We start from the raw sequence: 11,965 nt of genomic DNA on the forward strand, positions 1-11,965 counted from the left end.
GACACTAAAAACATCAAGTGAACTCGCGCTTTTCGCTTTTTGAACTCCACACGGTTTTCTAATTAGTTTATCTATGCGGTATGCTCACAGACGTGTAGGAAGCCAATAAAGCTGATCAGCTAACATTTGCTGAGTCACAGAAGAGATCCTGACTTGACCTTAATATTTGCTTACAATAATTATTATAGGAGTTGAATCTACATTGGACTAGGAAATGTTTTCCCTCACATAAGCTCAGAGTAACTGCCACTCTCCCTCTCGCTTTCATGGAGAGAGGCAGCAGTCTATTATTAATTTGGTCCATCCCATTGCATCCATCTTATGAAGATGCTGCACTCCCTTTCAGATATTAGGACCAGAGGTAAAAATGCCGTCAAAGGCCAGAAAACTTCACATCAACAACGAAATCTATTTGTGTCTGACTGATCCATTTCAGGGGCCATTACTGTCAAAACACGCACACTCAGACCTGGAGGTGCTGTCATATATAATTCCTGCTCCTTCTACTTGTAGGCTACTTCCTGTTCTGCTTCTGTCTGTGTGGGTATGGTTATGCATGAGACATTCATTATTGAACTCTGAAGAGCAGAGATATTCTGAGTGAACATCCAAAGGGATGACTCAAACATCCATGTTCAACTTCCATCATTACATGAGCTCGGAAGGTGAAGAGGTGTCCAACAGACAGCTGGATCGAATACTCACGTGGAGAACAGAGTGAGTGCAGCGGAAGAGCCAATCAGCCACAAAAAACACAAGTTACAATTAAACCACAAGTACGTCAGGAAATAAGCTTGACTTTCAGCAAGGGCAAGCGGTGCCAGTGTCTTACGCAGCTTTCATTGATTTCCGACTCTCACCAAATTAGTCAGTGGATGCTTGTTTCCATGGTTACAGTTTGTGAATGTGAGAGGATGTCTAAGAATGATTGCAGCCTCAAATGCTCTGATGCAATCGCTGACATAGTACAGCAGAGTCTGTCATTTTATTAGTCTCTCCTTCTAGCCATGTCATTATTTGGCCATCTTTCCTTTTCTGACCCACCCAGCTGGCCTGTTGATCAGTGTTGTTTGTATGCAAAGTAACGTGCGCCCGTTTGTGTGAGACAAGGTCACCCACACTGCACAGTCAATTCATCTTTGCCATCCTCGATTTATCACTGTGGAATAAAACTCAGCAAAGACATGGCCTTGAGCCAGAGAATAAACAACTTCACTGACACTGTAAACCTGCACTTCATTATGTATCCGTTTCTTTTTGTGGGTGCCCATTTCCTGTTGAAGTTTAGGATAAAATACTTGCTTTGACCAGTGCACAGATGAGTGTAATTTAATCCAATTATTACCACACTGTACAGTACATAAACTTAGGAACTGCTTCTTACACATTAAATAAGGACACCGTTCATTTTCAGGTTTGTTTAAATGCATTCAAAAAAATCACAATACCAGCATTTATTTTGAATGCAGACTTGGAAAATGTAATAGCAATAAACATCTAATAATATCTTTGGGCAGACGGAAACAAAGTTGTGTTTCCAAAAATAAAAATGGGTACAAACACTCAATGAGAAGGACGAGTACTCAGAAGTAGATTATTTTTTTTTTTTTTAGAAAATTCTCTTTATTATTAAATAAATAAATACTGCCATTATTTTTTTACACAATAAGTTATTCAGAACATTTTCTACCATGGTGATAATGGCGCTTAAGGGATCCTTTAAGAATCTCTGGTACTGTTTTTTTAATGCAATTCTCTCCCCCTCACTCTTCCGCCTCACATCACCCCTCTGGTTTCAGCTCAATGTGCTGAGTCCATCCGTCATCAAAGAGAACAAATCACAGTTTTAGAAGGGAGTGTGATGTTCCACCCCTCCCACTCACGCTCACACTCACTCACTCACACACACACACACAGCCAAACTTTGTAGCATCAAAATCATTTGTCTCCACTGCTAAGTTGGCTGTGACAAACACTGTACATCATTTACAATTTTCCACAGTCTAGCTCTGGTTACATTCAGAGCATCAGTGTTTGGATTCTATAAAACAGCATCAACTACACTATACACATTTAAGCTGGTGCCAGCCCAGCGTGTCTTTACCTCCCAAACATCCCTCTTTCACCCCCCCCAAAACATCTGAGGTTCACATTCGTACCAACATACTCATTCCAACATGCTCAGTCTTTCCTTTCCTCCAACAATCAACATACAAATCAGCCCTTTACCATTGTAACTATCATTGTGCTACATTTCATTCCCCCCATCCACAGAGTCTGTCCGTGTATTTTTTTTCACCTGCACCTCTGCTGAGTCATGAAGGTGCAACAGTGAAGGAATGTTCATTAACTTTTCACAGATCCATCCTCAAACTTGTCCTTATCACACAGATTCCTTTCGAATCCTGGTTCCACTGCAGCACTGCAGTAGCACAATGTGTATATTTGGCTTTGTAACGCCATCCAAAACACATTATTGGATTAGCTGCATCTCTGCAGAAGCATGTTGAGGGAGTACACCATGCGTTCACGCAGGTCAGTGGGACATCCAGACGTCAATAGGGAGCTGAGTTTGAAGGTTTTGGAGACACGGTCCTCATTGATGTAAGTCAGCATGTACTCATCTCTCTGGCAACACAGGATGATCTTGGTGTGGTCGTGATAAAAGTTGATCTTTAAAGATAAAAAAAGAAAGTTTATTTATTTGTTTTTCTCTATCAATATTCTCTATCAATTTTGGGCAAATCTTATTTGATTTGGGGTCTAACCCTCCTCTGTTGATCTATGTTATGCATTCCAATTAAAAATGTGCTCCTCTGAGCGTGCCCAGCAATGGCTGTGTTTCCTGTGATAGTGTGTTTTTACCTGGAAAGTGCCGTCGTTAAAGAGCATCATGAGGGCGCGGTCGGACTTAAGCCACTGCAGCAGGTAGAGTCTGGGCATGTGTGCATCCGTCATACTACCCAGGTCCCCGCCCTGAGAAAGCAAAAGAGTAACACAGCCGGATTAGACAGGCAGCAACATGAAAGATACAGTTTCTAATGCTTCAGGGGATGGAAAGACAAAAGACACATTCTAGCAAGAGAGATACAGGTTACATCGGGGAGGGGGGAGAGATAGAGAGATTTACTTACATCCATCAGGTTCTCCTCCATGTAGTGGGAAAAGTACTTGAGGACAGTCACCTGGCTCACAAAGTGTTCAGGAACCTCGCAAGTGGGGAAGACAGAGCGCTGGCCCAACTCTGCATAGTAATGGATGTTCCTGAAGAGATGGAGAGAAGGAGATAAACACAGAGTTACATAACTACTCAGATAAACACTACATAAATGGACCAAACATTAATGGATTTCCTTGACATTCAAAATCAGTTGTTATTCTTGACTGAAAATATTGCTCTTGCTTGAACACAATCTAGGTGTCAGTGAGAACATTAGCTATGATATTTTGGTTGAGATGGAGCCTGTAAATTCATATGACTGCTGAAACCTAACAAGTCAAGCCATCCCTTCAATTTGGTACTTATGTCAAACCACTAACAGGTTCTTCAAAGTAATGTACTCTTGCATGTTTACACAAGCCATCTCAATTATATGTAGTGATTAATAACTGTCAAACTGAAGGTGGAGTGTTGTGAAAGCATAGACTAGTGCATACTTTCGGTCTGGCAGGAGGCTCATGTGAGTGCCATTGTTGAAGAGAACTCCCACGGTGTGATCAGACAACTGGTAGCCAAAGCCGTACTTGTTGGAGTAGTCCACCCATTTAGTCACCCATTGAAGACTGCAGCTGTTTGAGCCCTGAGGAATGTCGTCGGCTGCAGGGTGAGAACACAGAGGAGGAGGATTAGAATACAATTACAAGGAAGATTTAAAGAAGCAAACAACTTGACTGTGAAACCATGAACAATCCTTGACTTTGTTGAAGCAAATAAGGTTCACTGATATACTTTCTGAGTCCTTTGATCAACATGTCTCTCTGTTTAGACATTTCAAGGTCAAATATAGATAATGAGCTTTAGTTGTATCATGAAACCATTTAATGTGTAATCATCTGATCAACAACTACATGTACAGGTCTCTCATTTCAACAAGTCAACTCACCTTTAGGCATGTTCTCCAGACATCCCCTCAACACGCTTGCAACAGTCTCAGCCACGCTCCCCGTCGTGCTGTCTTCCAGGCCTTTAGGAACAACATCATGGGGTCATTTAGCTTGTTGTCATGTCAGTACAGTACAAGAAATCACTTTGCACTCTAGCTGTTGCATCAAATCTCATCATTGATGCACTTAATCAAATGTATTGGGTGTAAGTTACAGTTTTCATGTCAGAATAGAGTATTATATAACATCAATTTCTGTCTGTGATCACTGGGCTCTGTGTGTGAAACAAGGCTGGTAAACTCACATTCACTGCTGCTGCTGCAGCTCCCCAGACTCCCCCTGACGATCAGACGGATGGTATCTTGCGTTGTCGGGGACTGACTCTCCGTTGCAGGGCCAACGGGGCTCTCAGCAGATGGCGGAAGTAGACTTCCATTCTGAAGGTGAGAATAAGTGACGACAGGGTTTAGAATCTGCAAGTTTGATAATCTCTTCCTACAATGACTAAGCAGTCACCCACAGATTCTAAGTGGTTGGCTTAAAGGTTAAAAATAAGTGCTTTTATAAGTGCTTTGCTCTGAAATTGGTAGATATGAAATGTTATTACAGCATCAGCGTGACACATTGGATTCTCCTCAACATATCTCAAACCTACCCGTTTATTTAATGGCTGCATGAGTAATGTGCCTGTGGCATTGCCTACACTCTAAGTAAGTGAAGTAAATATCTGTTTTGTGTTGAATGAATGATCTCTTACCTCAGAAATCTTTTTGCTCTGTTGTTGGCTGATGACAGTTCTCTCCAGGTCATGCTGCAGTTTGTAGATCTCCTCTTCCTCTTTAGTTAACTTATCTATCAAAGGCAATGATAGCACACAACATGTCAGAGCATGACCTTTAAACAAGCAGCTACATACACTGACATCAAAGCAGTATGGGATAAAATGTGACTTGTGCTTCCAATCGTCTGATAAACTAGATTTAACAGTGTTTCTTGTAGCAACCACAATTATACAAAGTGAAAGATAACGGACTGGTGTGACGAGTGGCATTTAAAGTGGTATATAAGTGCTCGGTGGTTGATGTAATACTCACTCAGAGTCTCGTAGTATTTGACCTTGTCTCTCTTCCCACCAAAGAGTGCAGCAGCAGCTTTCTTGAAAAAGCTCTTGGCTGGACTAGAGACGTGGAAATCTGGTGCTGAATGGCAACAGTTAGCTGACAGACGCTCTGGACTGAAGCCCTATGGAGAACGAAAGTGGGTCAGTGTGCGGCTGGTGCGAAAGGGCTCACTGTTATACTCCTAAAGAGACATTTAGTGAGGCAGACGGTGAGCAGAACAGACAGGGAGGGAGGAGAAAATAGGGTCTAACCTGTGTGAAGAAATCATGCCTCAGAATGTGGTCCAGGTTAGGTCTGTCCTCTGGGATCTTGGCTAGCAAACTGGTGATTAGCTGCTTAGCCTGTGGCGACAGGGAGGAGGGCAGGGAATAACGCGCCTCTCTAATACACCTGTATGTCTCCTTCAGGTTGGTGGTTTCAAATGGGGGCCTGCCCAACAGCATGGTGTACCTGGAGTGGGAAGAAGGGCAAAAGTGAGGTGATTCCCATCACTAAAAAATATATTACACTGACTGAATAACGGTTTATATCGTTACTAAACCTTTTAAGTATTTAATGGTGAATTACAGTTTGCCTACTCACATTACACAGCCTAGGGCCCAGACGTCTGATTCACAGCCGTGGCCCTGCTTGTTGAGCACCTCAGGGGACAGGTAGTTGGGAGTTCCACAGATCGTCTTCCTCCTGTTTCCCGCAGGCTCCAACTTGGCAGCCAGACCAAAGTCCCCGACCTTCAGCTCCATCGACTCACTCACAAAGAAGTTACCTTTTGGGAAGAAAGAGAATGAAATGATGAGCACTTGATATTTAACTCAGGATCAAAGGCTAAATACTGCATGGATCCTCTGATGAAATGATAACAGAGAGAGGAAGAAGTGGGTTTGTATGAGAAAAAAAATATCCTCACTGTACAGAATGCATCTTTACAATTGTTAATAATGTGTCTCAGCACTGTAGTGTGTCACTGCTGCATGAAGATTCCTTACCAAGTTTCAGGTCTCTGTGAAGAATCTCTTGTTCATGCAGGTACTTCAGTCCAGATACAATCTGTCTGAGATAATAACGCACCTCTGGCTCAGTCAAAACTTTGCGAGCCTTCAGGATGTGGGCTAACGACTGCAAAAAGACAAAATAAAGAAGATAATTATTATAGAGCTGTTTCCTGAAGTGGAATCACTCTATAGAAAATATTGTATTGAAGAACAATATTTTCTTTAATCTCATAAAACTGTAGGGAGGTATGCAGATTTCCTGTACCATACAATTATGAATTAATGAATTATGTCATTAGAGGTCTTTTATAGTGGGGGCATATGAGTGCTGCCTCATTGACTTTAGGTGCAATGCAGGTGTTATCCAAATTTATAACACAGCAGTGGGGGTACAAGGAGACCTTAGTATGTGACAAGTAGCACTTACTTTTCTACTGCAGTATTCCAACAGGATGTAGATGTTCTCTTTGTCCTCGAAATGATGATAAAAATGCACAATGTGTTTGTGGTGCAGTGCTCGGTGCAGCTCAATTTCTCTGTCAATCTAGCAGGGGGAAGAGACAAAATGGTCACAATAGTAACTGGCAATTTTGTGATATCTGCTGTCTAGCCACACCAGTGCGCACAGGCGCCGGAGCCGCGCGCTTACCTTCTCTCGTTGGTGAGGTTTGGAGACGCGTGCATGCGGGATGATTTTGGCTGCGTAAACTTTGCTGGTGGAGAGGTCGGTCATCTCGTAGCATTTAGCAAACCCTCCCTGGAAAGAAGAACACACACTGTTAACATGCTGCGTCTTCAGGTTACGTGGTAAATCCAAAAAGTCGACTACAGTCTCTATGCTTGAGCTACCTTTCCCAAAACTTTTCCACGGCAGTAGCACTTCCCAGTGGCAGGGTCAGTGATTATCCTGGCCATCTCTGAGGGCGCACTGCGCTCATCCATTCGTTTTCGACGAGGTTCGCTCGACCTCTGTGTCGATTCACACATGCTGCTGCTGTTTGTCTGTTGGGGCCCGATATTTCTCTGTATTTCCATTAGCGCTGGTTAGTTGTCTCACACTCAGAATGCAGCCTGGAAAGCTTGTCCCTGAGTTTTTATGCTCTGGCACCCACCCCACCTCCCTGCCTGCCGCCCTCTCTCTGACGTCACGGTGTGAAATGACAGCATGAGGTCTTCCAAATGTCAATTACCTTGCACGTACATTATATTGGTGTTAATGATGGTACGTCCACGACATCAAAGGGGATAAAACTGCCTGTGGATTCTGTTATTTAATCATTTCTAAGGGTTTATATGATTATTTGCATCACCTGCCACCATTCACAACAGTCATACAGACAGACATATGATCTGCAGTTTACCTACTGTACTTTGTCTATGGAATCCGAGTTGGTGAAATAGCTATTTTACGTTTTGGTCCAAACTAGAATTCAAGGCGTTGAAAGTTGGATGCATTTGGTCGATAAAATATCCACTATGCAGAGGATAAACATATTCTGTATTCTACTCAGGCTCAGCTCATCCTGTGTTTTTGCACCAAACTCAATTTGGAGCACTAGCACCCTCAGCTGGAGATTGTAGACTAAGACCTAGACTAATACTGTATTACAACTGTGCATGGACATGTGAGACTGTATTAGACTGTTAGGTGGAGTGTGAGCAGTAGTTTGAGTGGAAACATTGTAGATGTAGCAGTACACTGAAATATTTGTGTTTTAGCTTGCAGATGCAGGAATATTTTAATGACCTACTGTGTGAACAATTAGACAAATGACAATGTCACTGCAGGTGCTACTTTCCGTGATATGCTTTACAGAGAGTAGATTCCTCAACCAAGGCTGTACAATTTCTCAAATGTGTTATCTTAACAAAACCAAATGTTTTGTGTGCATGTGTATCTGAATCCAAATAAAATCAAAACTATAGAAATGGTATCTCCCTGCCAATACAATTTTCATAAAAATGAATTGGCAAATGGCCTTACTTTCCAGCAAATTTGATTGAAATATCATACTGCTAACAAACAAACAAACAAACAAACAGACAAACAACGGGTTCCACATATAGCCATGGTTCTCAGACTAATGTGTCTATTTGGCTACCCAGTACATATCACATATAACCCACAAGGGTCAGGTGACACAGATAATTATTCTAGACCATTCACAACATAAAAACTTCTTTCTGCCTCTAACCCGCAGTGGCTGTCTGGGAGACACACTTTGTAATCTAACTACAAACCAACAAAAGCAAAGTGACAAAATAACGAAAACATTGACCTTACAACCCCTCATGCAACATGCTATTAAGGAGGTTTATTAGTGTTCATGTGGAAGTCAAATTATGTGTAGTTAAAGTGCTCTAGAAAGAGATCTACAGCCATATTCGAGATATTGGGGTGCACGATGGTATTTATAACAAGATTGTCAGCAAATTGGCAAAGGCTCAGTCGGTTGTTGCTGTGCAAAATTTGAACAAATACTGCAGGGGATAAATGATGTCAAAATCATCATGACATCTTGCTTAGTCAGAGTCCCTCTCATCCTTGCAATGTTCAAATACATCTTTCAAAATGATCACTCCTGATCAGTGCTCATAAGTGACAGATATTCTCAATGTATTTCCCCAAAGTGTTTATGATTACCTGCTACAAATGTATTTTCTTTGTCTGGTTTTCCTTTAAATATATTATAAAGAAAACAGAAATGTGTCTGGAGGGGTCCATGCTGTTTGACAATGCCAAAAACAAAATAACCCAGAGAGACTGTGACTTAGTACTCCACTGTTTCTGGTACTTTTCTCAGGTGTGAGCGCACATTGCTAAAGTCATAAGCAAAAGTTTAGTCAAGACCGGAGCCGACAGACGCTTGTTGTGGCCAGTTGGGGAAAGGAAAACGACTAGTGATGACACACACATCCTCAGGAAGCTCTTTCAACAGCTTTTCACCCAGGACCTCCATCTGTAAACCAATCAGAAAAGGTTACATCAGTGACTTAGCAATCAAATGCTATGTAATGCTATATGACTCATACAGCGTGAGAAGATGTTCAGGGAAGGAAAGAAATAATTCTTCATATGAGGAAAACTCACCACTCCTGGAGCAAGGAAAGCTGTCACAGAAGTCACAAATAGGGTCATATACGAACTTTGATAAGGCTTGAGAAAAGCAATATGTTTTGTAAAGGTTTTACCTTCGAGAAGTCTTTTTTTAACAAAGGTGGCCTGGCTAGAGGGTACTACTGTCCAGCGGGCCTTGCTCCTGGAATAGGACACTAAAATTGGGTTAATCTCTAACCCTGTGCGCTGGAAACCAGCAGAAAGAGGAGAAATCACCTGGAAAATCAAATCTGAAATCTGTAAAATACACATGAACACATATGTATACAAAACACTCAGATTTAAACACCAGGAAATCATGAAAAACAGTTTTCAGAGTTAGATTTTCACTCTAGTTTTTGGCCATCCATGAATGTATTTTTTTCTGAAACAATTGCAGCTCACTATCCAGTCTTCCATCTCCTGATCCCAGATCTGCTAAGCAACCTGTTCATCCCTCAAGCAACCGCATAATGTTCAGTGTCTGATCTTTACTGGAGGGCAAATAAGGGACATGGAACACAGTACATAAGTAGTAGTTAGTAGTAAGTCAATACAAGTCTTTTTAATCTGTCTTTCAGAGTCCCCCTATTGCAGATAAGTCTTTATCAAGTTCTATTGAAAGGGAGAATTACAAACAAAATTGAAAGTTTTTGAAATATAAGTATAATAATCGTGACACTACAGAAACATTAATTTCTTCTTTTTCATGTGAAAACATCTCTGCATATGCTTCATGTAACATTTACTTCTGCTCACAGCAGTCATGTCTTTTGAGTGCTAGGACTATAACCTTGAATCTGATCTCCCACTCACTGTCAGTGGAACTGTTTTACAATATCTGTCTGAGTGACAGATTCTGCAGGGTTGTCTCTTGTCTAGCTGTGATGAACTGGGTTTAATCTGTAAAATTCCACTTTTCTTTTAACATAAAATGTTTTATGTGAGATGTAGCTGGCAAGATAAACAAAACATCATGTCATTATTCCAAAAAACACAGGTCAGAGATATATTAATCATAAGCGCAAAAAATCTTATATTATTTTTCTTCTTTCTATGAACAAATTCAAATTATCAATGCAACAACAAAAATCTTAAGCACTACTTAACTTTTGATCTGCTCCTGTTGCTTCCTGTTCATCTTGTACAGACACTGAACAAAAGTGTAAAAATAGTGCACGATCCATTATGTTACAACAATAAACGAAATGCACTTCAGACTGACGTACTCTAGAAGATGGTGCAGTTCTCCATAAAACCTAACAACAGTTTTAGGCTTATCATTTTCTTCTTGCTAGCACGGAGCATTATGCTTCAAAATATGCAATTCAAAATATGCAATTTATCGTTACTGTGCAAGTTGTTCCATCTTGGTTTTCAAACAAACATGCAGCATATGATATTTGAAAGGGTGGAAAGCAGGCAGAAAATAACAGAAAAGGGAACTATGAAGCACCTTAAATGCATCCCATGTGATGAAGGTGCTGGAGAGGCTGGTCTTGGCCTACCTGAGGCCGCAGGTGAGATCTTCTCTGGACCCTCTACAGTTTGCCTACCAGCCTCGTCTGGGAGTGGACGACGCTGTCATCTGTCTTCAGCAGCGAGCTCATTTGCGCCTGGATGGTGGTGGCGGCACTGTGAGAATCACATTTTTTGATTTCTCCAGTGCATTCAACACCATCCAGCCACTGCTACTAGGTGAGAAGCTGCCGATGATGGGTGCCGGTGCGTCCACAGTCTCCTGGATCACTGACTACCTGACAGACAGACCAGTTTGTCCGTCTGGACCGTGTTCTGTCTGATGTGGTGGTGAGTGGTACGGGTGCCCCACAGGGGACTGTACTGTCTCCTTTTCTGTTCACCTTATACACCACAGACTTCCAGTACAACTCAGAGTCATGTCACCTACAGAAGTTCTCTGATGACTCTGCAGTTAGGTGTATAAGGGATGGACAGGAGGAAGAGTACAGAGCACTGGTGGAACACTTTGTGGAGTTGTCTGGTAAGAATCACCTGCTGCTGAACATCGTGGATAAGACCAGAGAGATAGTGATTGACTTCAGGAGGAAGGGAACGGCTCCACAGCCCCTTTGCATCCTGGGAGGAGATGTGGACATGGTTGAGGAGTACAGATACCTGGGTGTCAACATCGACAACAGGCTGAATTGGAAAATCAACAGCACTGCTGTTTACAAGAAGGGGATGAGCAGACTCTATTTCCTGAGGAAGCTGAGATCCTTCAACGTGTGCAGCAGAATGTTGGAGATGTTCTATCAGTCTGTTGTGGCCAGCGCTCTGTTCTCCTCCGCCATCTGCTGGGGTAGCAGCATCAGAGCCAGCGACACAAACAGACTGAACAAACTGATCAGGAAGGCTGGCTCCATTATTGGCTGCAAACAGGACACTTTTGAAGCTGTGGTGGAGAGGAGGTCACTGAACAAACTGTTATCTATCATGGATAACCCTGACCACCCTCTCCACCCCACACTGGTCCAACAGAGGAGCACCTTCTCTAAGAGGCTCCAACAGCTTCGATGTCGCACGGACCGCTACAAGAAATCATTCCTACCACAGGCAATTAAACTTTTTAACACTTCATCACTGAGTGTTAGATAAGACTCAGAGACATCACAACTGCACTAAGTGCACCT

General features: G+C 42.1%; 2 protein-coding genes across 2 annotated transcripts; both read right to left on the reverse strand.

The window, feature by feature from the left end:
- Positions 1-2,297: 2,297 nt before the first annotated feature.
- Positions 2,298-7,307, reverse strand: plk2b (polo-like kinase 2b (Drosophila)). Its single transcript, XM_039804179.1, has 14 exons — positions 7,067-7,307; positions 6,867-6,974; positions 6,645-6,761; positions 6,212-6,341; positions 5,808-5,991; positions 5,477-5,675; positions 5,199-5,346; positions 4,862-4,956; positions 4,409-4,541; positions 4,104-4,184; positions 3,658-3,817; positions 3,135-3,264; positions 2,866-2,976; positions 2,298-2,673 (listed from the first exon to the last, which is right to left on the reverse strand). The coding sequence occupies exons 1-14, from the start codon at positions 7,250-7,252 to the stop codon at positions 2,482-2,484; spliced, it is 1,974 nt and encodes a 657-aa protein (XP_039660113.1). The 5' UTR covers positions 7,253-7,307; the 3' UTR covers positions 2,298-2,481.
- A 617-nt stretch (positions 7,308-7,924) lies between these two features.
- si:dkey-190g11.3 (uncharacterized protein LOC567059 homolog) lies at positions 7,925-9,861 on the reverse strand (the record flags this gene model as incomplete). The annotated part of the gene is given in 3 exon segments (XM_039804010.1): positions 7,925-9,177; positions 9,309-9,565; positions 9,720-9,861. Coding segments are annotated over 3 exon segments (588 nt in total), but the record flags the coding sequence as incomplete, so codon positions are not given.
- Positions 9,862-11,965: the final 2,104 nt, after the last annotated feature.

The sequence above is a fragment of the Perca fluviatilis genome, chromosome 6 (assembly GCF_010015445.1).
Source record: "Perca fluviatilis chromosome 6, GENO_Pfluv_1.0, whole genome shotgun sequence".
Classification (NCBI taxonomy): domain Eukaryota; kingdom Metazoa; phylum Chordata; class Actinopteri; order Perciformes; family Percidae; genus Perca; species Perca fluviatilis.